This window comes from Chanos chanos, chromosome 8 (genome assembly GCF_902362185.1).
Source record: "Chanos chanos chromosome 8, fChaCha1.1, whole genome shotgun sequence".
Lineage (NCBI taxonomy): Eukaryota > Metazoa > Chordata > Actinopteri > Gonorynchiformes > Chanidae > Chanos > Chanos chanos.
This window is the reverse complement of record NC_044502.1, coordinates 13,736,256-13,761,566: the sequence shown is the minus strand read 5'-3', so window position 1 is coordinate 13,761,566 and position 25,311 is coordinate 13,736,256. Positions and strand designations below refer to the sequence as shown.

The following is a 25,311-nucleotide window of genomic DNA, read 5'->3' as shown; positions in this document are numbered from 1 at the left end:
ACTGTGAAATAGATGTTAAAATGTGTCTGATGCGACGTACAGTTTTCACGCGTTTCCAGCAGCGTACACAAATCATCTCACTAACATGTGAAGTCCAGCAGAGGGCATCCTCGGGTGGGAGGGCTGAAGGACTGCTGCAAGATTTCTGATTGGCTAGACGGGCAAGAGCGACTGCGCTCTGAGAGACCGCAGTGGATCAGCTGAACGAAGCCCACTGGAGAATCACTGCAACGCAACTCCACCGAAAATTCTGCGCCCGATCCACTGTAGTATGGCATCAAGGAGAATGGAGACCAAACCAGTAATAACCTGCCTCAAAACACTCTTGATCGTTTATTCCTTCGTGTTTTGGGTAAGTGAATCCTTAACTGGAGATTATTTGATTTCAAAGAGCTGTTTTAGATGACGTTTGTACACATTTTAACGGAAATTCGACCGTTTTGAAATAAATGAACGAATTTTGGACGGCAGTGCCGTTAGAAAACAAGTGCATGCCCGTTATGGCACTGACGGACATGCTCTTCTAGATCGGATATCAGACCTTAGACGCCGTTGACTGCGTCAAACACGAAGCATAAATATTATTTGAAATGATTTTTGTACATGTTTACGATTATAATTGCTAATATGTCCAATTAATTTGTCCTACCGTTTTATCAGTATCTTGCATGTTTCTCGGGCCGTGTGTTGTGGTAAGCAAGATGTGTTGGGTCATTGTCTTGTTAATATCATGATAACGATGACCTTCATGTTTGAAACAAGGGTGTCATCGTGTAGCATCCTCGCATCCACCTGCAAGGCTTTAATGGCTGGGGACACGTAGGCAGTCCGGAGAACGGCGGTCTACCTGACAAGCGCAAAACTCTTATAGCGGCACCGCCCCTGTCATGTTCTAGTGTCTGTGCAGATGTAGACATAGAACACTAATCGTTTCGATCTGTGACGATTTCGATTAATATAATGTATCGTATCGTTCTTATGACCGAAGTCAGTTGGTCAGTGCCTACGGTCACACTAACAATAAAGAACTGCCCTACTGTTTTCACATTTTTATGTCAGTGAAAAATAGCCAGTCACACTAATAAGAAATATTTTCCTTAATGTTACCCAGGGGTCGTTCTGCTGTATGTTATTGAGATGTCAATCAGTGGTCAAACTAGACTCGTGTTCTGCTGAGCCGGATTTCTGCTATCAGCGTTAAGGCACCGAATCTTTGTTATTGCAGTCGATTTTTAGTGTCATTCAATGCTGCTGGACAGAGTGCCAAGCAAAGGCAGGGCAGTTTGCAGTACATCTGAGCAAAATGTAACCAATACAGAGAGTAGCATTTAAAATGTTAGCTCAGCTGTGTGTGTGTGTGTGTGTGTGTGTGTTATCGTCTGCATATTTCACAAATTCTGAAACAAATCCTGGATCATTGTGTACTAATGTAGTGATCCATCTTGGTTACCTGAGACGTTTCCAGAAATGGAGAAAAAATGCTTTCAGAGAGGAAAAATCCTGTCGTCCGGGAGTCTCAGTCTTGTTTATCATGTCTAATCCTGAGCTTAAGTTAATTCTCTGACTTACTCTAGAGTTAATTTTGTGCTAAAATATTCAAGCGATGGCCCAAAACATACCCTTCTGCTTTCTGTGTGTTCCTTTGTTAATTAGCTAAAAACACAGTGTAGCATTCTCATACCTGTTAGTGTAATCCGTGAGCAAACTCTCTTTGTTTGTGTTATTTGTGTTCTGGTGAATCCTACTGAAACTAGCAGTTGTTACTCAGGAAAAGGATTAGCAGGACATCTTTTGAAACTGCAGAGCTGCTGTGATGTGTTGAGGCTAGGGTCACGGCTCGCCAGTGCCTTAGTTATGCACTCAGCCATTTTCTACCTCCTACCAGTAGCTATAGAGGCCTGATTCCCTTCTTAATCTCAGACCTATTCCACTGTCTGTGACCTAGATTCTGCGTCGGGGCTTTCTCCTCAATCATGGATAATGCATGTGAGGTTCCGTATAACGATGTGTTATACCTTTGGGACTGCTGCGTCTTTTATCTTGCGTGAACAAGACAGGCTTACGAAACGGGATGCAAATGAGTCATTTTGGGGGGGGGGGGGGGGGGGGGGGGGGCAGGGGGGGGGTGCTGTTACTTTGTTGTGGAGGAGCTTCAATGGATGTTTTGACTGATCAGTGTTACAAGGCATTCTGCTTGACTTCAAAAAAACCATGTTATGGTGTTGAGAGAGAGAGAGAGCGATCCTGACAGCGTTAGCACGATGAGCTATGTTCGTGGGGTTAAACCCTTGATTTCAGACACGAAAATGAACAGATTAGCCCCATAGCTTCACTGCTTAGACAGATGGTGTTGAAGTGGCATAGCATAGACTAGCCCACAATCACAGTTTGAAATATGTCGACAGAGCAATGAGGAGGATAGGAAAAACTGTTATCATTTATCAGGCATAATGACACAGGATTGCCGGACTAGCTAAAATGATGACTAAGAGTAAACCCTTTAGCGACAATACCTTTTCTTAAAATGTTTTTTCGCAATGACCCATAAAGGACCATGTTGTCACAATGAATCTCTGCTGGTTGGTTTTAATATCAACAAGACAGCATAGAATTTTTCTCTAACAACAATACTGTTTACGAAGAGTACACACTGACTGTGTTCACGGAAAAATATGTACTTTTGGCTGTATGAGTTCACAGTTTGCTCTGAGGAGAGCCTCACATACTTAACGGAAAGACCAGATAGTTGTCATGCTTTCAGCGATAGTCAGCATTAGCTTGTTCATGAGCGAATTCAAAATACCTCCCGGTGAGAATTGAGGTCAGTTTTGCTCATGAAGTAATTAGAACTGGGGGGGGGGGGGGCTACTGGTGCAGAACAGACTTTCCTGCTATTCTCTCTCTCTTTTTCTCTCTCTCTTTCTTTGTTATTTATGAGTTCATTAGAATGTTGGTTTTACCTGATAATCACAGCGTGAGAAATTGAAAAGACAGACAGATAAATAGATAGATAGATAGATAGATAGATAGATAGATAGATAGATAGATAGATAGATAGATAGATAACAGTGCCTTAAGCAGCTAGAGCAGAAAATGGACCTATTTCATGGTCAGGCAGTGGTTTACGATGGGGAAAAAAATTTGAAGGTGTCACTTTTTTGTGTATATGAGGGGGACTGAAATATTTCATAGAGAAAAGAATGAATCTCTTGATCAAATAGCATTTTATGATGGGAAACAAGGTGAAGGCATCACTTTCTTGTGCAGTGGTGTGGAAGTCAGATACTTCATAGTGCGGAAAAAAAAGGGATCAGTGACAGTTGGATTACTTTGATTCCACACTGTCACCTCTAGGTATATGCTTCCCATCTCTGCTGTCCCGCCCCCCCCAAAAATCCACTGGTCAGCAAGGAACAGAAGAGAAACAGCCAAGAGACAGACAAATAGACACACAGCCTGTCGTCTCCCTCCATCCCCTCAAATGCAGAAAATATATGAAAAGTCTTTTTTTCCCGTCCTCATTTTTTCCTGAGGCAGAGGGGACTGAACAGACAGGAGAAACAAACAGAGAAAAAGAAGGAAAGTGCAGTGGCGTCTGTTGTCAGGACGAGAGAAAAGGAGGTTGTGTAAGGTCAGAGAACTGTTCACTCAGCACTGAAGAGTTACAGCTTAATACAGCCATACCAAGAACATTCTGTCACGTCTGATATTTTTACATAGGCCTATCTAATGATAACAGCAAGGTTTTTAATTACCGTTTTTAGGAAAACAGACTATCACCTGCGAAGTCTGTTTATATGTGACATAGCCAAGCTCCTCATAAAATAAACAAAAATAAACCGGACATAAATAATTTAATCAGCAGTCTGGTTTGGTGGAACCTGCTTTTATGTTACCTCAGATGTGAGAGTCGTTTTCTAACGACACATGCACTTAGTCATTGGTGTGAAACTTCTTCCCCATGGGAAGGGAGGTCACAGTATCTTGGCTTAAATTAGTGTCAGAATTCCTGATGGTCTCTCAGCTCAGATTTCAGCTGAGTTGATATACTTAAGATTTAAAGGGTAAGCCAATACTTTTTTTTTTTCATAACTTTACCGCCCATGTACATAAGGTTATCTTAAATGAAGCCAATGTGAAGATACTGCACGAGTAAATGTGAAATATATTCATACCGAGGGAAGATAGAGTGGTTGCATAACATGCGCGACACGGTGAATTTATAGCTATGTATTACCCTTACACGCATATAGAAACAGTCTCAGTTTCTGTGAGATTGTTTCTTTTTCTTTTAAACGGCATTTCCTGTGCTTATTTAATGTCAACACCACTGGAATCAACAGGAAGCAGCAGGTGTCCTGTTGATTGGCTGATTACAGGCTTCCTTTTTTTGATGTGGCGGATTCAAATGTAGCTTGTTTGTTGCCTAACACTTGTTGCCCAGTGTCGCCAGGGACACAGTGACATTGTCCAGCCAGAGCAACTTGAGCCTGTAATTGATAAAAGTTGGGAATGGCATGTGCCATCAACAGCCAACAGGAAGCTCCTCAGTCTTTTAATATAACTCTTCAAAGTAGTCCTTACGGGACAGGGAAGAAGGACCACTCTTTAAATCATAAATCATTCAGTGAATGTTCACAGAGTGAAGAACATGTGTTTCTGGAGTTGGTACACACTCAGATTTAGAATGTTAAATCTGTATTTTTCTGGTCTGGTCTGTATTTTTTGCCCCTGACCTGCAACCACACACTGGCAAAGACAAAACGCAAGAAACACATGACCCAACAGATTAGCACTAAATAAATATTAAAATATAACGTGTGTCTTTGAAAAGTCATTACTCTTTTATTGTTGCATGTTCAAGTTTCATGAGGAAAAAAAAGTATGTCTGTTTTTCCTGGAGCGTGTAAAGAGCATTGCTCCCTCGTGACGCTTTTGAAATTGTCAGTAACAAAAACAACCTCCTCAGCAGAAACAAGTCGGTAAATTACAGAAGTAATCTTGGCGACACTGACAATCTCAGCGCAGGAAGAAACCAACAATCTTATTTCTGTTTCTCACATTTAACTGCAGTTGTATCAGACGGCGATCAGCGTTGTGGTCTGGAAGCTTCTTCGTTTAACTCAGACAATCAAAACCAGTCGCCACCTTGTTCGCTTAGGTATTGTTAATGCGCCAAACAGGGATCGATATGCCTTGACTAAATGTCTTTACTGTGTATATAGAACCAAGGTCTTTTGTTAGGTCTCATTAAACCTTATAAGAGCTAGTCTGTTTTTCCCTCTATACATATCACCAGGATCTCCATATTAGGTTCATTATCAAATGAAATGAAAAGCTAAATTAATGGCAAGATGTCCATTTTGAAAAGGCCCTATCCCACAGTGCCAGCCTGCTCTTGGACTGGCATGGTTTAGTGGCGACTGGTAATATGATATGGCTTGACTTATGAGATCCTCCCTGTGCCCTAAACTTGTAATTTTCCAAGTCTGCCTGGTTTCAGTATCCGAGGACATCTCGCTTACTCCCATCTGGCTTTGAATCCTTCTAGAAAAAGCTTAGAGAAATGCATTTGATTCACTCCTAGGAACTTGTGCAAGTTGAGCCTTTGTGTGTAATCTGTGGTCACAATCCTCTTAAACCCATATGTCGTCAGGTGTAAGGGTGTTATTGGTGCTCATGTTACTAAAGCATGGTATTGGAGGGGGTTAATCAACAGCTAGGCTGCTGACCAAATGGCTTGAGTGGATTGTGACTTCCATTCATCTCCTATTAAGTAGATGGTCACTGGTTCCCTTCCAAGTTTCAACACATACCTCAGGCCAGACTCTGTGACCTTACATTTCGGTTGCCAACATCTGTCCCTGACTTTTCAACATTTGTATCAAATAACTCACACCTTAAATTAATCTTCCATTTCAAAGTCAACAACACAGACATAGGTTCCTTGTAGACTGATATGAATTAGTTATGGTGTCACATCCGAGTGTTTTAGATCGATCTTCACTTGAATTATTCAGTTGCATTGATCCGAAGCTACATTGCTTTGGTGGTTTTCTTGTGTAGGGAAAAAAAATCACACAAGGAAAAACTGAGTTACTTTCAACCGTTTGTCTTATCACAGCACGTCAGTGAACCTTAAAATGCTCAAATGCTAAACTCAGATCTCACGAATGTTCAGCTTCGAGATTGCGTTTTTCTTTTTTTCTGTGTTGTTGTTTTTTTGTTTGTTTTTTTTTACCTCAGGCTTTACCAGTGTTCCTCTGGAGGACCATCTCCCAGGAAATGTGTCCTGGTTTCCTGTTTGCTGTGATAGTGACTCTAGGCTTCCTTTAAATACACGACAGAGAGCAGACATCTCTAGGGAAAAGGAATGAATCAACTTGGGACTTTGGTTTCCCTAAGTCGTAAAAGCGATAAACTTAAACACTCAGCACAATCAACATTGTGTTTTAACGTGACGAAACATTGTGAGAGATATGAGCAAAGGCTGGTTTTATGGCCTGTACAAATGTGTGTATGGTTTTTCTTGTCATTTTATTACATCTGTGAGATGAGGGTTTTAACCCTAAGAGGTATAAATGGAGTACCATGGTGTAATGCTGTATTCAATTACAGGCAAAATATGGTCTGTGAGTCTTCAGTGAAACATTGCTTTGAGAGACAGAGGGGTAGCAATAATTATGTTAGATCTGTATCGTTTTGAGTGCTACTATACTGCATCAAGACAGCTATTGTCACGGTTCTTTTACCATTTAAAACCCATCTGTCTGCCTCTATTTCCATGCAAAAGAGCATTAAGCCAGTCTAAGCCTTTTCGTATATTTTTTCTTTTTGTGTGTGTGTGTGTAAAAAATTATCTTAAATTGAAAAAGCGCATTGCTCGTAATTTGCAGTCGCTCTCCTCTGCTTTAGACCTTCACAGCTAAGAGATTACGCCGTTTCCCTGCTGCGACATGCCATTGAGTTTGAGTGTGTGTGTGTGTGTATGTAAAGGGTATTGTGATAAGTGTGTGCGTGTTGGCGAAAGCTCTGTAGGGTTAATCCTCGTCGGTTTTGTGAGTCATAGAGGTCGATCATGTGATTGTTATGGTGGTGGGCGATGACGGGGTGTGAGGTGCCGCTGAACAGTGTGCCTCACACTTTTAACATCTCCCAGAATGCTCTCCGGTGATGAGGAACAGACTGCCCAAACAGGCGCAGGGCTGGCGGGAACACAGCACTTCCTTGGCTGTTATACTGCTGATTGGTCATATCTTGGCAGAATGGTAAAACACAAGACAAAAAAATCCCTCAGGCATAGACGGCATTCGTTCAGCTGGACGGCGTCTATGGTGGGGTCTGGCAACACTCGCCCAGTGTAGCGGAAGTAAGACTCTGCTTAAACCTGAGACAAATGTGCATAATTTCTTCAGCTGAGGTCTCAAGGAGCTTCTGATTTGTGAAATCACATGTTAGATTACAGCTTCAATAAAATCTGTAGGGATCTGTCTCCCATGCTGGAATGTTTAAAACTTTCAGAACCAAAGGTCCCTCAAGACTGAGTATTCAGTCATGTGAAGCATTGAAATGGTGAACTGCAAGTTGCATACGTAATCCTCCTTCAAGCAGAAGTACATAAGTGGGCTGAATTGCCAGAAATAGCTTTAAAAAAGTTTCTCTCTCTCTTTCTCCTTAGCTTTTCCTGAACTCATGGTAATCAATATCGAGTTGCTAGAATTCTTGAAGGCATCAACTCCTAATGGTTTTCTAAGCTCAACCTCCCATTAAAATTCACACTTTGCTGTTTGCACACCGGAAGATGTTTGGAGGATATTTCATATTTCTGAGACTCAAAAAGTGTTGTATTAAATTTTCCATTTAGACTGTAAAAAACTGACAAGGTCAGAGAACTCCACAGATTCCACCCCAAGCTCGTCACCCCGAATTCACATGATTGTTCCCTGATTGAGGTATTTATGGGTGAGTGGAATTCCTGCCCCTTAGCGTTGGAATCTGTGATGTCCAAAAGATGTGAGATTTGCATTTCTGAGTTGGCACTGTAACCTTTTTACACAGAGATGGTAATGAAAGACAGGCTATTCTTAGCCATTAGCCAGAACAGAGGTGCTAAATACTTGCATTTGCTTTGATCAGTCATGGAGTTGAATCATTGTGTGTAAAACGGGGCAGCAGAGTGCTAACACCTCTTAGCATTATGATTATGTGGACCGTGTTCGATTTAAGCATTTGCTCATTGCCTTGTGGGGTGTTATTTCCTTTTTGTCCCATTAAGTGGTGAGAAGACATATTGTTGAACTTCATAACAGAATGTAATAGTATGACTTTTATCGACGGCAACAAGCAGACAGAGCTGCTTAGATGGCTTCATGTAAACATATAGGTTCATGCAATATAGCTTATTTGATTTAGAATACTTAATTAAAATAAATATCGTCTTTGTGTAGAGAGAACCTGTATTGTGTTGTGTTGTCACATTTCATCCCCTCACTGTTCTGGAGACAGTCTGCAGGTGTTTTTTGTCTTTTAATCTATAGTAAACAGTTGAACTTAATCCTTTGTTTTCACTTTGATGTTTTGCAGACAGAGACAGATGTGCTGTTTTCTCCCGCACTGCTGTTTTAGTCGGCTGCCCGTTGAACAGAAGTTCAAAGACAGGAAATCATTAGACGTAGACATGGGCCTTGGGAAAAGAGAAAAAGAAAAAGAAAAAAGAAAAAACACAACAAAATGTGTATAAAATACATTTAAAAATGCTTTTGCATCTGCTAGTGTAAGTAGTTCTACGTCCATGTTGCATTTTATAATGTGAACAGCGATATAGAATGGAGGTCTATCAACAAAATTTACTCAAAGTGCATGAAAAGTGTTTATCAATATAAAAGAGGACTGTAAGTGTTGCCTGCGGAGAGAGAGAGGTGGCCTCTGGAGAGCACTTCTGACTGGGTTTTGGCAGGTCTGCCTGCCTGGTGATTTCATTAATGACAGGATAACTGGAAAAGATGCTCTCTTCCACCAAAACAGTCATTTTACAGACCGTCTGTCTGTCTGTCTGCCTGTCTTTCTGTCTATCTATCTATCTATCTATCTATCTACAACCAACGGATTGATTAATTAATTAGGGTTGTGAATGGTTTAATGGTTAACCAAAACAATTTGGAAAAACAATACTAACCGCAGTTGAAAAAATAAGCTCAGATAACAATGAAGGTTCTCTCTCACAACTGAGAGACAATATCCCAGCTCCCGATATCTCATTGATTTGCAAGTGGGCCATTTTCCACAAGAAGTGCTCATTTTTGACATGGAAAACAAATATTTATGTCACGAAACAGCAGGGGTGTGGCATCAGTGCCCTGCTTGGCAGATTTTTGAAAAAACAAAACAAAAAAAACTGTGTGACATGAAAGCCACACTGAGATTAAATGGAGTGTTGACAGTACTGGCTCAATGTTATCATCATATTAGCCATACAGAATAAGGCAGCTAGCAGCACAAGTCCTCAACAACAATCCATGCTGAGCTGTACCTGCAAGAAGTGTCACAGTGTGAGAGAGTTATGTCACTAATCTCTGAAATGATTGCACTTGATTTGCAGGGAAATTTCAGTCAATGAGGATGTTGGCTTCAACAAACTAATGGCATACTTAGTTTGAAAATGTGTTTACACTGGTTTGTCACTGCTTATTAAGGCCATTCTTCTTCCTTCAAACACACCTCTTAGCGATAATAAGCAGTACATTCTGAGATTTCTTTATGCCCCCCCCCCTTATTAATACATGGATATCTATCTATCTACCTATCTATCTATCTATCTATCTACCTATCCATTTATCTATCTATCTATTTGATTGATTACTCTATCTATCCACTGGTCTGTTCTTACATCCCTCCATCTATCTGTCCTTTTGTCCATCCACAGAGTAGTTTATCCCATAAGAAAACATCTGTGTCTTTTAATGGTTGTGGTTGAGACAGGTGGCTTGGTTGCAGTTCAGTTGAACCTGTCTGGGGATCTTTTTCATTGCTTCAGCTCGAATTCACTTGATTTTCATTGATGTTGATCCGGCCTGTCTGCGGATGTCAATTTCTTTCTTTCTTTCTTTATTCACTTACTTATTTGTTTCAACACCACACCGTTGATTTCTATCATGTTCCTTGCAGAGAAGATTCGAATTCGGATTATATTTCTTAGAAATATAGAAAGGGAAAGAAGCCACTGAAAGCTAGGCTGTCTGCCTAGTGCCATTGACAGGTGCACAAAGCTATTAAACGTATCTCTCACTGGCCCCACCAGGACAAACAGCACTTAGCCAGGAGCCGTGGATCGAGGGGGTGTAAAGTGCACTGAGGTATGTGAATGTTTATCAGAGCGAAAGGCAGGACTAATTATGGGCTCTCTCTCTCTCTCTCTCTTTGTCTTCCTCTCTATGTGTACATAATGTAGCCTTCGCGCAGGTCCAGTTCTGGGAACGTAGCTCATTGTTATTCATAGCAGGGCTTTTGAAAAACAAAACATTTTGCTTCATGGTTTGGTTGGCTACATCTTCAAGGTGGTCCACACAGCGAGAGTTTGTCTTTTCCACACATGAAAATTCATAGCATTTCAAAGTACAGTGAACTGTTTCACAAAGGCATCTTTTACAGAAAGTCACATGCACAGTTCTCTTTCTTGAGACTCTAGCACCAATTTCTGACCATCCATGAGTAGCATGTTTGTTTTTCTGACTCCTCTGTCAGAACTAACCCAAGCACATTGAGTGGCCCTGATCAGTAAAACAATGACCTGTCCTGTGTGAGGTCATAGCCTCCTCCAATGGCCAATCAGACTGACATATTCACTAGTCTCTTTGCAAATCATTATAGTCAGGCAATGGGACAAAATGGGGCCAGTGGATAATCTTCTTATAAGCTGTGGGTGAAATGGGTCATTGGTCTGAATGCGATAAAAAATGTATTCTGAACCCTCAGTTATCAGACATACGTTAGCAATGAACTCTGAAAAAAATAGGAGCAAGGCCTCATAGCAATAAGTGACAATATGCAAAAAAAAGTATGGCTTCGTATTTGACCCTGTAGTCATGCTTTGACTGTTGGCTTTGCACCCCTCCAGTGGTAAGCAGGATAATATCACTGTGGTAATATAGAATAACAGAAATATTCACCAAATGCTGCTGCTTTTAGCAATCAAGAAACGCAACCAGTGTTTAAGTGAAGCTAACTGCTAGCTGTAGAAATTGGCAAGTTATATGTTTTATACATCATTGTAACCGATTTTGGATGTTCTAACAGTTTTTATAATGCTGAGGACTTTGATACGTCGGGTTCGAGTGTTTGCGGTTAATTTAACACTCACTTTGGTTCACAGAGCAATGTTTTAGGTCTAGAGTCGCCTGAGTACGTTCACGGCCCTGCTGTGTCCGCTCACTTGCCTGGGGACTAAAGTGCAAGGCTAGCATAACTGCGCTAGGTCACATGTGTGCGCTGCGTGGGTATTGTTTTGTACAAGCAGCAGGAGATACAACCCTCAGCACCTGTTGTGCGGTTTTTTCTGTTGAGCGTTTTTTCTCCCTTTGTGCAACGATACCGCGATGGCACCCTGCCACCGAATTTAAGAGGTCCATAACAACTCGAAGCTGGCATTAGCGCTAGTGTTGAAGCCTAGCAACCCGTACAGATGAACAACCGAGGGTCGGAAGGCAAAGGCAAGGGCGATAACTCAGGGAAAGAGACACAGGGCGATAGTGTTTTATGGAGATGAGTTGACGTTCAGTAACTGATATGGTTACCTCGGCGATAATCGCATTCCCGTCTTACAAATCACATTCATACTTGATTTAACACTCATAGTGAGACTTTGAGCTAGTGAAGAGAATATGACATCCGCTGCTTGATGCGAAATGGAAATGGAGCAAGGCTACACAGTCCATTAGAAATCGGATTTAGGCGACGCCGGGGGGAGTGAGATTACTGTTGCCATGGATACTGGCTTTTGCTATGAGCAAACATAGTGAGTGTGTCGTACCCACTGGGGCATGCGAATGTTGAAGGACCTCATTATTTTCATATGCAATTTTATTAGCAGAAAAAAAAAACCCCAAAACAAGAGGAAAAAAAAACCATTTATTTGTCTGAGGGTACATGGTTCTTTTGTCCTTTTCTTCCTCTCTCAATTAAAGGGAAATGAGTGACCTATTTCTGTAGACAAATACAGAGGGACGTTTTCAATCTTTGCTCAGAGTAAAGGAATTTGTTGACTTTGTTTAGGAGACTTAAGTCAGTTTTGATAACAATGCGCCGCATTAGATTTGCGTCACCACAAAGGTGAAGTCAAGGATGCTGCAGTGGAGCAGGTGAAACTCTTTAAATTGAATGGTTCGTGACTAACATGAAAAACAATCAGACATGTCAACATGCACTCCTGTTCATGTTAAATACTTACAACAATTGAACACATTTATGACTCACTTAACACCATTCACATATCAATGTTGGAATATTCTATGATTATGTAATAATTACTTCGATGATTTCATTCCAGTTGAGTGAGATTATCTCTGACTATGATGAATAACCTGGTCGTCTTATTTTCAGTAATAAAAATTGGCAGCGCTGATGTTTTGGGGAGCAGTCACGAGTCATGCATATTTACAATGCGTGGTCTTTAGTTTTGTGTTACCCCAATGTGGTTTGAGGACTTCAGCTGTGTGTTTTCAGTGTAACAGTGTGTTTTCTTTTAGTTCATGCAAAACGCAAAACACAGTTGCCAGGAATGTTTACCAATCCACCCAAAAGAGAGACAAAATGCACACACACACACAAAAAAACCCTTAACCCTCGTCTCTCAGGATTTACAGACACTAATGACACGTCTCTAAAATCCCATATGGCATGTTTATTAATGATGCGTGTTTATAGCTGTATGACTTTGTTATAAATGAACGGAACTGGAACAAGTCTCTTAACCAGACACGACTGACAGAAGTTTAAACGAAACAATATGCTGTCTCTGAACTCAGTCCTTTTTTTCTTCTCCTCCCCAACCCACCAAAAAAAAAAACGCAATTGCGGCGCTCATTTTGTTTGAGCGGGATTCAAAGATGCCTAGCGCGACAGAACAACGCTGTCTTTGATCAGGTCTCCGCATTTGAAATGCTAAGAGGAGCGAGAGCGAGTGTTGTTTCTTTCTTTCTCTCTCTCTCTCTCTCTCTCTCTCTCTCTCTCTCTCCCTCCCTCTCTTTCTCTCATTTTTGGATCAAAGTAACCCTTTATTTCTACTATTTTCTGCCAGTTTTCTGACAGCGTCGGTTACATGGGGCCATTGCAAGTCCCTGTATTCCAGAAATCCCCTCTTTGTTTGCCTCATCAAAATGGAGAATCTTTCCTTCTTCTGCAATGCACAAGAGTGTGGCCTCTCTCTCTCTCTCTCTCTCTGTGTGTGTCCCTCTGTGTTTCTTGCTCTCTCGTTGTTGTTGTGTAGTGATACTGTCCGGATTGCGCTTGATGAGGTCTGTTTAAAAGTAGTCCACACGTCGTCCCTCAAGCATTCATTAATGAGCTTTGTTTAGTTGATAATCACTGTTGTTGTTTATCCAGTTCTTCAGGGACAGTAAGGCTAAGCTTCAGGAGCCTTCTCTGGAGGTCAGGCGTGTCGCTCGCTAATGTTAATGTCGCACCTACCCATAACACAACACCAGTGCACACAGATAGCCACCAGCTAGTCACTCACACAGCGGAGAGGGAATTACACAGACAGATGGTTTCTCCACAGTTATTGGTCCATGTTTCATCATCTGCAAGATATGTGTGCGTGTGTGTGTGAGTGTGTGTGTGTGTGTGCCTTTTTCATACTCTGCACTTTGTAAGGCTCATATTCTTGGTTCTAAGAGAAACTATTCAACCTCAGGGCTGCAGCAAAGTGTTGATGCTTTAGTCCCTAAGTGCACAGACACACACACACACACACCAACACACATCCCCACTCTTGCGTTCGCACTTGACACATTCACACATCTTCACTCTGGTGCTCATAAACTCTCACACACACACACACACACACACCTGCAGGCCAAATGGAAGCTCCAAAGAACCTCTCTCATTTACAAATACAAACGCTGTGCATCAAGTCTTTTCAGCACTTCGTGTGAGCGCTGAGATCTCATAAAAGTACCCTTAACCGCAAGCTTCAAGTTGAAGAATACACACTAATGTTGTCTCTTTTGATAGCTCTCATCAGTTTCATTATGCAGATGAACATGTAAAATATGTTCAAAAGAGTTATTTCCCCAGTTTAAATAGCCATTGAACCAGCAACCATAAATCTAGAGTAGTTAAGACCACATTCTGTATAACAGTTGAAACATTCTTCATAACAGGGCTAATGTAAATCCGTCTGTCTAGTATCGTAAAAATATTATTCATGTGTTATGAATGTGTACACAGGTGAGGAAACCGATGTGGAAGCACGACACAGGTTTTTGGAAAGTATCCATGGCAGTGCCACCCAGGAAAACGTCATGGAATTTTCTTCAGTCAGCCAGCCCCGCGACGCTGTCTCATCCCAAATAACCCATTTTATATTCAGCCTTTTAAAAGCCCGGGAGAAACACTCATTATGAAACCCACACGCATCCAAAAGCCACACCAAATGACATTTACATTTAGATTACATTTATGTCTGATTACATCCTCTTTATGTTTACATTAGACTGTTTTTACACTGTGAGGAATTTTAAACACTGATCCATGTTTACTTTTGCATCACGTTTTTTTACACTTATAATAAGTTTACTTTTACAATTTGAGATACACATTTGCCTTTACATTGTATTATATTTACATTGTGTTACATTTGCATTTAGGCTCTTTACATTTCTTCATATAGACGATATGATCAAAATATGCCCAAAGTCCATTCAGATTATACTCTATGACGTTTCAGTTATGACTTAATAATCTTTAAGGTTCTAAGACGCCATTATGATCTCACATAATGTCCAATTACTAGCTCATGATGACCTGTTCATCATCTGTCATCAGACATTTAGAACATTTTTGTCATGGATGGTTGTGATATGGTGTGTGTTTGGAATCAGATGGATTACGTGAGGTTGCGTGTAACCATAACAACTAAAAAACGAAAGCGTGATTACTTTTCTTATAACTTGTGTCATTTTTTACTTTGCGTAAGACCGGTCACAGATTGCTACTCTGAAACCGCTGGGATTGTTTATTTCTCATGTTTGTAATTGTAACATGACTGCGGGCTTGATCTTTTCCAAGAATTGTTGCCGTCACTGTCAGTCCTTGATTGAAAGTTAATGGCATATTAACTAGCAGACAGCAGGAGTGATAGAATTCAAAGGTTTTTCTAATGGGAAGTGTTGCCATGGCGCCCTTGCCTGCTGTCATGTTCTGTTCTCCAAGGCAACAGGCAACATAATTGATTTTTTTTTCCTTCTTTTTTTTTTTTTTTTTCAAACGCCAAATTGTCTGTTGCACTGAGGGCATTGCTGGTTTCTGTAAGATTAATTCAACCAAGTGAAATGAAAGAGCATCAATTTGATTCTGTGAAAATGAAATGATTTTCAATAACAAGTCCTTTCCGTATGGGGAGCGCATGGGCACGTGCATGTGTGTGCATGAGCGACCAATAATGTTCCGTCCTGTGGAAGCCTCTGATAATTAATTTAATTCTCTCACCACTGATTTTCCGTGTCTGAACGGGATATGGTACCGAGATGGAAATTACACTCATGTCTCAAGACTCACGCTCACACACACACACAAGCACACACACACTGACAAAGAGACCAACCAGAGCTCAACATCCAAGCTTTCTCATAAAACTGAAGCCCAGAACACACTGAGAATCATATGAAAGTGGGAGAATTTAAGTGTTGGGTTCTGAAATATCCAGTGATTCACAAAAGACACAACATCGTGGCTCCCATGGAAGACTGCATTTTTCTCCCTCTGTGGAATCACTAGTACCTCCCTCAGTTTGTTTTCTTTGAAAACCATGAGAAGAGTTCTCCCTCTATGCTGCTCCGTTATTGGAAAAGATTTACTGGCCGAGATAATGTCAAAATGTTTAGTCAAGAGAAAAAGTTATTCATTGGGAGATTTTTCAGTATATACTGCTTATTTGTTTTGAACTGAAGCTCATATGAAGTATTGTTTCCACTAACTTGAGCAGTTTTTGGAGTTCTGTGTAAATAGATGCTTTATGAGCACCATGGAGAACAAATGGAAATCTTCAACCGTTTAATATTTAAAGTTCACAGAGATGCATGCTGAGAGTCAGGTTTACTCAGTTGCCTTAGACAGTCCTCATAAGAAACTTCTCTCTCTCTCTCTCTCTCTCTCAGTCCCTGGCAGTGCTGGTCTGAGATATGAGGATATAGGGGTAACAGATTTTAACAGTGTTTTGACTGTTTCACTGGGTCAGCACTGCAGTTTTTTGTGTTTTTTTAGTCAGACACCCTGCATAGAAAAAGCTGTGAGAAAGACCCCGGTTTGATCACCCCCCCCGCCCCACCACCACCACCACCACAACCCCCGTAGAGAAGCTCAGACAGCAGACAACTCATTGAATCTTTCATGCCTCTGTTCCATAATACATGAGGTGCATTGTGGGAGACCCTGTGTGCCTCCCCCCCCTCTCTCTCTAAGGCGGCATGAGGCCAGTGGGTCCACAGCCCCCCCCCCCCCCCCCCCCCCACTCTCCACTTTTTTTTCTTTTAACTCTTTCTTTGAAGGTCTGTGTCTTTGTGTTGAATTCTGTATCACTCTCTCTCTCTCTCTCTCTCCTTGTTTGTCCCCCTGTCCCCCCTGTGTTGTCTGTTGTCTTAGCTATCTTTAGTAGAGTGGCATATTAGACCACATTTGAACTGTCTCACTGTCATCTGTTGCTCTTTTGAGTCACTCACATTTGTTTGTCTCATCTGCTCTCTCTCTCTCTCTCTCTCTCTCTCTCTCTCTCTGCATCACCTCTCTCTTCGCACCCAGTGACTCACACCATCTGTTAGGTGTCTGTTAAAAACTCTCTTTGCTTTTCTTCCTTCCTTTCTCTCTCCATGGGAGGGGGCACTACTTACCACCAAAAACAAAAGGTTCAAAAAGTCAAACTAAAAACCAATTCAAATAAACCGCCTAATATACAAAATCATTTTAAAAATGTCCACTTTTGGAGGCACAAGACCAACTCCTGGTTACAGCCCGGTTTCACCAACTCCCTCTGTGTTTTCCCATCTCTTCCTCTCCCTCCCCTGACACAGTGACAGACATGCTTAGAATGATAACATGGCTGTCGCTATAAGCTAAAGGAGAGATAGATATAGCGTGTCCTCTACCACACTCTCCCTCTCTGTTCGTTACTCAAGCCCACACTAATTAGCACATCTCTGAGAAAGACCGCTCTCCACACGGTGACGAAGACTCAGCTCGTAGCACAGGACATGTTGAAAACAAGTTAGCACACGCTACCGCTAACACACACACACTGCCCTGCACTGACCCAAAGCAGAATACCTAACCTAGCACCACAGCTAAAAATAAGAATTCATTTTACGTGACAAAATAGCTTAAAGTGTATTTCCCTACGCTTATTTTACTTAACATGTTGTACCCTAACCCCAACGCTTTTTCTGACCGGCCCCTGTAATAACCCAGTTATACTCGGAGCAACTTCTGCTCTGTAGAACCGGGATGAATGTTCCGGAGCAGTCTGGTGACGGTGTGGATATGGGTCAGAATGGAGAAGGAGCCAGAGATGACGATAGCGAGTAGGCAGCCCGGGTATTGATCGAAATAGTGTGTTCAGCAGGGTTCTGTGGGCAGTGAACTTGAGGCCTGCTGACGTCTTTCTCTCTGGTTTTCTAAGCATTATACCATCAAAAGAACACAGCTCGTCATCTGAACTCTGACGCAGAGAGCGAGAAAAGGAAAGAAACGTGGAGAGAGAAAATATTTCAGAATATTTGTCTGCAGTGTGTGTGTGTGTTGGGACGAGATTGAATCCAATCCATTTTGCAAACTGAAGATCGGTAGAGAGGGGACATTCAAGGCTAGGGTGCTATTTTTTAAATACAGGGTTGAAAAAAAGAGAAACAGATTACCCTGAAACATTGCTAAGAAGACCCCATTGTCCATGGCTTCAGTAGCCTCCTATCAGGCTCATTTTGGAGAATCCCGTTTTTCGGCAGTCCAATTTGAAGCCACATTTTTCCATGATGAAATAATCTCTCCGCAGGCAGTGGCACAGAAAAACTCCTGTCCTCCAGGATTTCTAATGAAACCTTAATGAATCTTTGAACTAAAAATCCCAATGCTCTAACGTGCATATGCTTGACCCAGTTCTGGGCGCTTGTCTCCAGACACAAAACTGTGCTACGTCTCAAATCTGTGTCAGCACTCTCTCGACCGATTGGTCAGCTGTCGTTTGGGGAAGGTTCAGGTGTAAAAAATTCACATTTGCCTTCTTCAGAACCAGAATGCAACTGAGATCATTAATGATCAGGCACATCCTAATTTCGCTTGGTGGAGGATGACTTGCTGGGTAATGGTTTAGAAAATGGCGTTTCATGCCTCCCTCTCTCTCTCTCTCTCTCTCTCTTTTCTCTCTCTCTCTCTCTCTCTCTCTCTCTCCCTCTCTATCTGTGGTGGGCAGAGTGTGATGATAAGAGGTAGACGCATGCTCAGTGCTCTATCTTCTTTGCCATCCTGACAACAGCACCTGCATGTAAAGGTTAAAGTTTGTTGGATATACCAGAACGCCCTCTGCTGGTGAAGGAACAGATCGCAGGATTTAAAGAATGATCTGGAATGAGCTCTACCTTTCTCAGAGCAACGCGTATCATGAGCATAATGCTGCTCGTCTAAGCCTTGATCACTTATTTAGAGCACATGATGTAAACATCCCCAACGCTTCAAAAACTTTTGAGATAACATAAACTGCCTTAGCAGGTTAAGATTTTTATTCAACATTTGGCATGGGGTTTTTTTCCCTTCATAGCAGGAGCGAGAAAGTGTAACTATAGTTGTAATTTAAAGAAAGGAGACAAAAATAGAGTCCATTACTAGAACTGGGACAGGGCTGACGACTGGATGACTTTAAATATATATCTTACCCAAGAGTGACTCTGCTGGCAGATAGCAAGGTCATGTTTTATTTCAAACTGCATTCCTGCTTACACTGTGTCTAGAGTAGCCTGAAACAAGGTATACCACACACTCTCTCTCTGTCACACATATACACACACACACACAGACTCACACACTTGCCCATGACAGAGCCACATACATAAAAGGAGAAAAGGGTTCAGTCGGTTACATAATTCTGATTGACCAGTAAAGGGTTCAGTCAGTGGTAACTAATGTCTGTCCAAGGTTTGCTTTTCTTCACAAGGATTCTTGTCTTACATAAGCGCACTGATGTGGTCCAGTTGACTGAAAGCTTCTGAGAGAGAGAGAGAGAGAGAGAGACCAGGGTTCTTACTGACCCTGTTCTCTGATGAGGGGCCCTGTGCTTTTGCTCTAAGGGAACACACGGTAATTTCTGCTGTCGGTCCATTGGCTGATTTCCTGTTGTACTGAACGGCAGGGAATCAGAAAGTCTTTACATTTATTGGGGGCAGCAGTTCCTATTGAGAATGTGTGCTTTCTGTGGTCTTTTTTCTGACATTTTCCTCCATTTTTGGATTGTCTTTTGTGCTTCAGAGTATTGTAAGATAGAGATTTTTTGAGAAAATGACTGACATAAACAGCAGGGGAATTAATATATGAGTTTATGTTTAAGCACCTACATAATCATGTTACGGCATTGCTCAGTGTCACACTTCAGTCAACAGACGTCTTCTGTTGTAGTGTTATACGTTATTGCTTATGTTGTCCTCTAGGTGGCAGTAAAGTGTAAGCAAACTCGGACACCGAAAATTTGTACTTAATGCTGTCAACACATAAGACCTTGTGCTTTATCAGTGAGGAGGAACGTAGAAAGAGAAAATACAGAGGGGGGTACAACAAAACTTGAAACAGCAATGTGCCTCAAGTAAAGAAAAACACAGCTTGTTATAGAAACAATGTAAACTAAAAGTTTCTCTCTCTCTCTCTCTCTCTCTGTGTATTTAGATCACGGGGGCGATCCTTCTGGCGGTGGGATTATGGGGGAAATTTATGCTGGGTCCGTATATCTCTCTGATCGCTGACAACTCCACCAACGCTCCCTATGTCCTCATCGGCACCGGCACCACCATCATCGTCTTCGGGCTGTTCGGCTGCTTCGCCACCTGCCGCGGGAGCCCATGGATGCTCAAACTGGTGAGCAGAGGGAGGGAGACACCCACACACATTCGTCCATATCACAATTCTGTCAGCTGTTAATATTTTAGCCCAGTGAGGTTGTATTTTTAGCCCACTTTATTATAAAGTAAGCCCGGAATGGGCATCACGGAACAGACAAGGGAAAATACGTATTTGTCATATGTGAGCAACAGGCCCTGTCTCAATATGCCTCAGTGTTCCCTTCCCTTCGGCCACTAATCGTAGTTAAGGACAACCATGATAAGGTGTCTGTAAGGTATGAACATGTTTGTCGAAGCTGTCTCGAAAAGTGTTGCTGGAATGAGTAGTGACCATAGTAAAGACGGACGGGTGAGGTAACAGCCCGTATATACATGATGTCCCTCTAAAGATGCATGAGAACAAACATAAAATGTTTGCTGAATGCGAAAGAGTTAAGTTCATGTCTAATGCTGGAGAAAATCTTATTCAGAGATGTAACGCTGAGCTGACAACGTTTTATGTCGCAAGACCAATATGCAGTCCTCATATGAACCAGATATGAGCTTTGTAAAAGAAATGAAAGATGATGAAGCTATTTAAAAAAAATACAACATCGACGTTTTACTAATGCTTAATGCGCGAACTCTTTTGGCTGCAGGTATTTGAAACTGCGTGTCTACCAGATTGTTTTCCTCATTAGCGCCGCAGTCACCACGGTACTTACGTCAGATAGCATAGAGTGTGTCTGTGTGTATTCAGCAGTTTGGTCTGGAATAGCATTTATGTTTGAGCGAGTGCCAAGGTTTTTCCCACTCATTCTGGGAAGCTACCATGCCACTACGATTATCATCTCCATTGCTAAGTGTTAGCCTCCTGTCGTGAATCATCTGGATTAGCAGGTAGCATCACTGCTGCATACCAAAGCTCATTTTCAGCCGTAACAGCCAGCGTTAAGGTCTAGCGGCGACTAGAAGAAGAGAGAAAAAAAAGAATGGGGAAAAAAACGAAACGAAAGGGAGGCCAGTAATGTCAGAGAGAGGAAGCAATGGAACATGACAGGGGAGTCAATAGGCTATTTATTCTCACTGAACTCAATGGAACCTTTGTTTTCCAGTGCATTCCCTTCCTTAAGAATTTCAGTGTCCCGTTCCTTAGTAATTACACGCTAGCGTTCCCGGCGTCATCTAAACTCTCTCTCTCTGTCTCTCCCTCCCTCCCTCCTTCCCTCCTTCTCATTTCAGTATGCCATGTTTCTGTCCCTTGTGTTCCTGGCAGAGTTGGTTGCTGGCATCTCCGGCTTCGTTTTTCGTCATGAGGTGAGTGGCTCCGCCCACTGTGCCGCTGGCGCCGGCCTACTCGCAGCTATCGATGATGCGTCTGCGGGAGACCTCCATCTGTTTCACAATAGGAGGAAATGTCACACACAGTAATAAATCCTAACTAACCGCTGGCTGTCGCGCGCGCGTGCGCGCGCGTGTTTTTATGTGCGTGTGTCCAGATCAAGGGAACTTTTCTGAGGACGTATAATGAGGCAGTACTGAACTACAATGCTCAGGATGAGAGGAGTCTTGCGGTGGATAATGTTCAGAGAAGCGTGAGTGTCTTGCATTTTTGGATACACACTTGATAATCCTTCACACCCGAGAAGTGTCCATCACGCTCTAAGCAGACCTGTATTTGACAGAATACAAACATGATTATTATTATTGTTATTAATTATATTTAGTTGTCACAGAGGTGCTTGTATTCACTGCATTTTGCAAGTGTGTGCACAATAGGTACTCAAGACAAGCACTTCAGAAGACTAGAAAAATAACTGATTGAGAATCACATCACTTTTTTTTATTTTATCCTGTTCTCTTTTTTCCTTCCTTTCTTACCCTCTCTCTCTGCCTGTGTGTCTCTTCATAGTTGCGTTGCTGTGGAGTGTTAAACTACACCAGTTGGTTCAGCAGTGTGTATTTCCCCGCTAACGGCATCCCTCCAAGCTGCTGCGCCAACACTTCTGACTGCAACTCATCAGACCTGCGCAATGCTACCATAGCCCCCAGCAAGGTCCACCAGCAGGTAAGAGTACACAGCATGGACACCCACACACAGACACACAGGCACACACGCGCGCATACAGACACACAGGCAGGCACTCACACACACAGAAGCATGCGCGCACACACACACACACATATATACACAAAGGCATGCACAAATGCTCCGCAACATAAACACAAACATAGACAGACAGAGGCAGACAGACAGTACTTTATAGACTCATTTTCACTCTCTTTTGTACTCACAAAGGCACACATGCAGACAAATGTTTTTTTTTGTATCTCCTTTTCACTGTCTGATACACACCCAAACACAAAAAGTGTTATCACTCCTGCTTTCATTCTTTTTTTCTTACACATGCATAGAACATAAACACACCTACGCACACACACCCAAACACTGAGACATACAGGTCCTAACGCTCAGACAGACAGACACCGGCCCCCGACTTCTTGTTATTTTTCCCTCACACACACACACACACACACACATACACACGCAAACAGTCACGCATCTAATGCATGTTGTTTCTGTTCTAGGGTTGCTATGAGCTGGTGACTTCCTTTATTGAGACTAACATGGGAATCATTGCTGGAGTGACATTTGGGATCGCTTTCTCACAGGTACAGAACCGTTTTTTCTCATCTCACATTTAAACCCTGACAGACAGAACTGTCATGTAGCACGGGCCCTGCTCTAAATGACTCAGCCGATTGTGGTCGGCTCACGAACACACTTTGACTTAGGAATACTGGTGACGAATTATTTCTGCCTCCATTCAGACAGTTCTTTGACTGTGGGGAAATTGTTGGTAGTTCTTGGTTGTTTGTATTTCCCAAGTTGAGTTCTCACACACATGTATGCAGTCATATACACACACGCATACACACGTACACATGCATGCGCGCGCACACACACACACACACACACACACACACACACACACAGAGACAGCAGCCCCGCCTGCATAGCTGTACAGCTGGGATTTGCTGCGAACACGTACTTCACACACAATCAGACTCTCTGTCATTCACGACTGCTTCGCGCGCGCGCACACACACACACAGTTTCTCTGTGTGCCTTGGGACTATTATGCAGATGAGCGTGCAAGAGAGCGCACACACACACACACACACACATCCCTCCCTCTGTCCCCCTCTCCCTCCCTCCTCACCTCATTCTCTCCCTCGTTTTTTTCTCTGTCTCGCTCCGCTCCCTGAGTGTGCGCTGGTTTGCTCCCGGGCGACTGACATGCTCGATTAGCCCCGCAGCGCTGTGTAGCGTAGCTCCATGCAGCTTGGCACCGGCAGCAGCCGACCCCCCCCCCCCGAATCCTCCCCAACCGCCACCCCCTCCCCCTCCCCATCAGCCCTAATGGTCCTAGAGGGCCGTCAGCATCCCTCCAGTGGCGCACGCGCGCAGACACACACACACACACACACACACGCGCGTGCACACACATACGCTCTGTGCCATTAATTGAACTGTAGTTGTTATCAGGCAGCGCAGGGACGGCTGAGATCAATGACACCTTTTAGAGGAGAGGCTGTCCCTAATGCCTCCTATCCCTCTGCTCTGTGCGTGTGTGTGTGTGTGTGTGTGTGTGTGAGAGTGTGAGAGAGAGAGAGAGAGAGAGAGAGAGAGAGCAACCGGGAGAAGGAAGATGAAACTTGACTATTGAAAGCCCTTTATTTAAAATCATAGGGAAAAATAAGAGCATTTACAAGATCTATAAATATAAGTTATATGATATTAAGAGAGAAGCGAATGAGGGAGAGAGACTGACTTTTAAAAGCCCCTGTTTTAACCATTTAGGAAGAATATGCACATTAGAGGAAGAAAGAGAGAGAGAGAAAAAGATGGAGCTGACTCACACTTACCTTTTTTCTGTCTGAAGGCTTTTGCGACGCTCAGTTTGGATGTCATTCTGTACAGAGTCTAGAGCCCGCACAAAAAAAAAAAAAAGACATTCAGGCCCCCACCATATAGTCACCAATGAAGTCACTAGCTTTCAACAGCTAATCTACTTTAGAGGGGGGAAAAAGCACGGTTCAAAGATTCTTCTGAATAGTATAGAATAGTTAATAAATCTGCCCACAGGACTATTTTATAATGGTTTTAATTCTAACTTGTCGTAGTTAAAGTAATTTTACAACAGTTATGGGAACATCCGCCTGTCTGTTCCTCAGCAACAGTTTTTTGTTTTTTTTTAACAAGGGTGTGGCCACAGACAAACGTTTGTGACTGTTGATGGTTATTTGTGTAGGACAAACCAGTGCTTGGCATGACAGGATACAAACACTCCCACCCCGAGGTCATTGGTTTGAGCCTGACTCAGAGCCAAGTTGTTACAAATACACATCACTTTCTCGTTGTTTGACCATGAAACGTTTTTTTTTCCCAGCAGTAGATGTGGTCTTATCAAAAGAACATTGTGCAGAAAGTACCTCCCACCACATAACACTGTGTTTTTAAGTCGTACTAATGTTACCCGCCGTTCTGTAGTCTGATTAAAGCGGCAACAATGATTGTGTTTTCAGTGTGCTAATGGTGATTGTGTGTGTGTGTGTGTGTGTGTGTGTGTGTGTGTGTTTTTCTTCAACAGCTGATTGGTATGCTGCTAGCTTGCTGCCTGTCACGGTTTATCACTGCTAATCAGTATGAGATGGTGTAGCAGTGAGGGTGCAGGTGAGTTTCTCTCTTTCTCTCTCTCTCTCTCTCTCTCTCTCTCTCTCTCACTCTCTCTGTCTCTCTCTCTTGCTTTCTCTCCATCTCTCTCTCTCTCTCTCACACACACACACAGACATGCAGACACACATACACACGTGCGGAGAGCTGAATCATTTATACAGTGTTTGGCTGGTCCAGCTGGGAGATTTGGCACACAAAGAAACAGTCAAAACACCGATGATGAATGTGTTTTCATGCAGAATGCTGCAACACACTGAAATCTGTCAGCGAGCGAGAGGAGAGAGGGAA

The 25,311-nt window shown here is 42.5% G+C and overlaps 1 protein-coding gene across 1 annotated transcript; it reads left to right on the top strand.

The window, feature by feature from the left end:
- The first annotated feature begins 271 nt into the window (after positions 1-271).
- Positions 272-25,006, top strand: tspan7 (tetraspanin 7). Its single transcript, XM_030781526.1, has 7 exons — positions 272-352; positions 20,131-20,319; positions 21,525-21,599; positions 21,782-21,877; positions 22,195-22,350; positions 22,872-22,955; positions 24,938-25,006. The coding sequence occupies exons 1-7, from the start codon at positions 272-274 to the stop codon at positions 25,004-25,006; spliced, it is 750 nt and encodes a 249-aa protein (XP_030637386.1).
- The last annotated feature ends 305 nt before the right edge of the window (positions 25,007-25,311 follow it).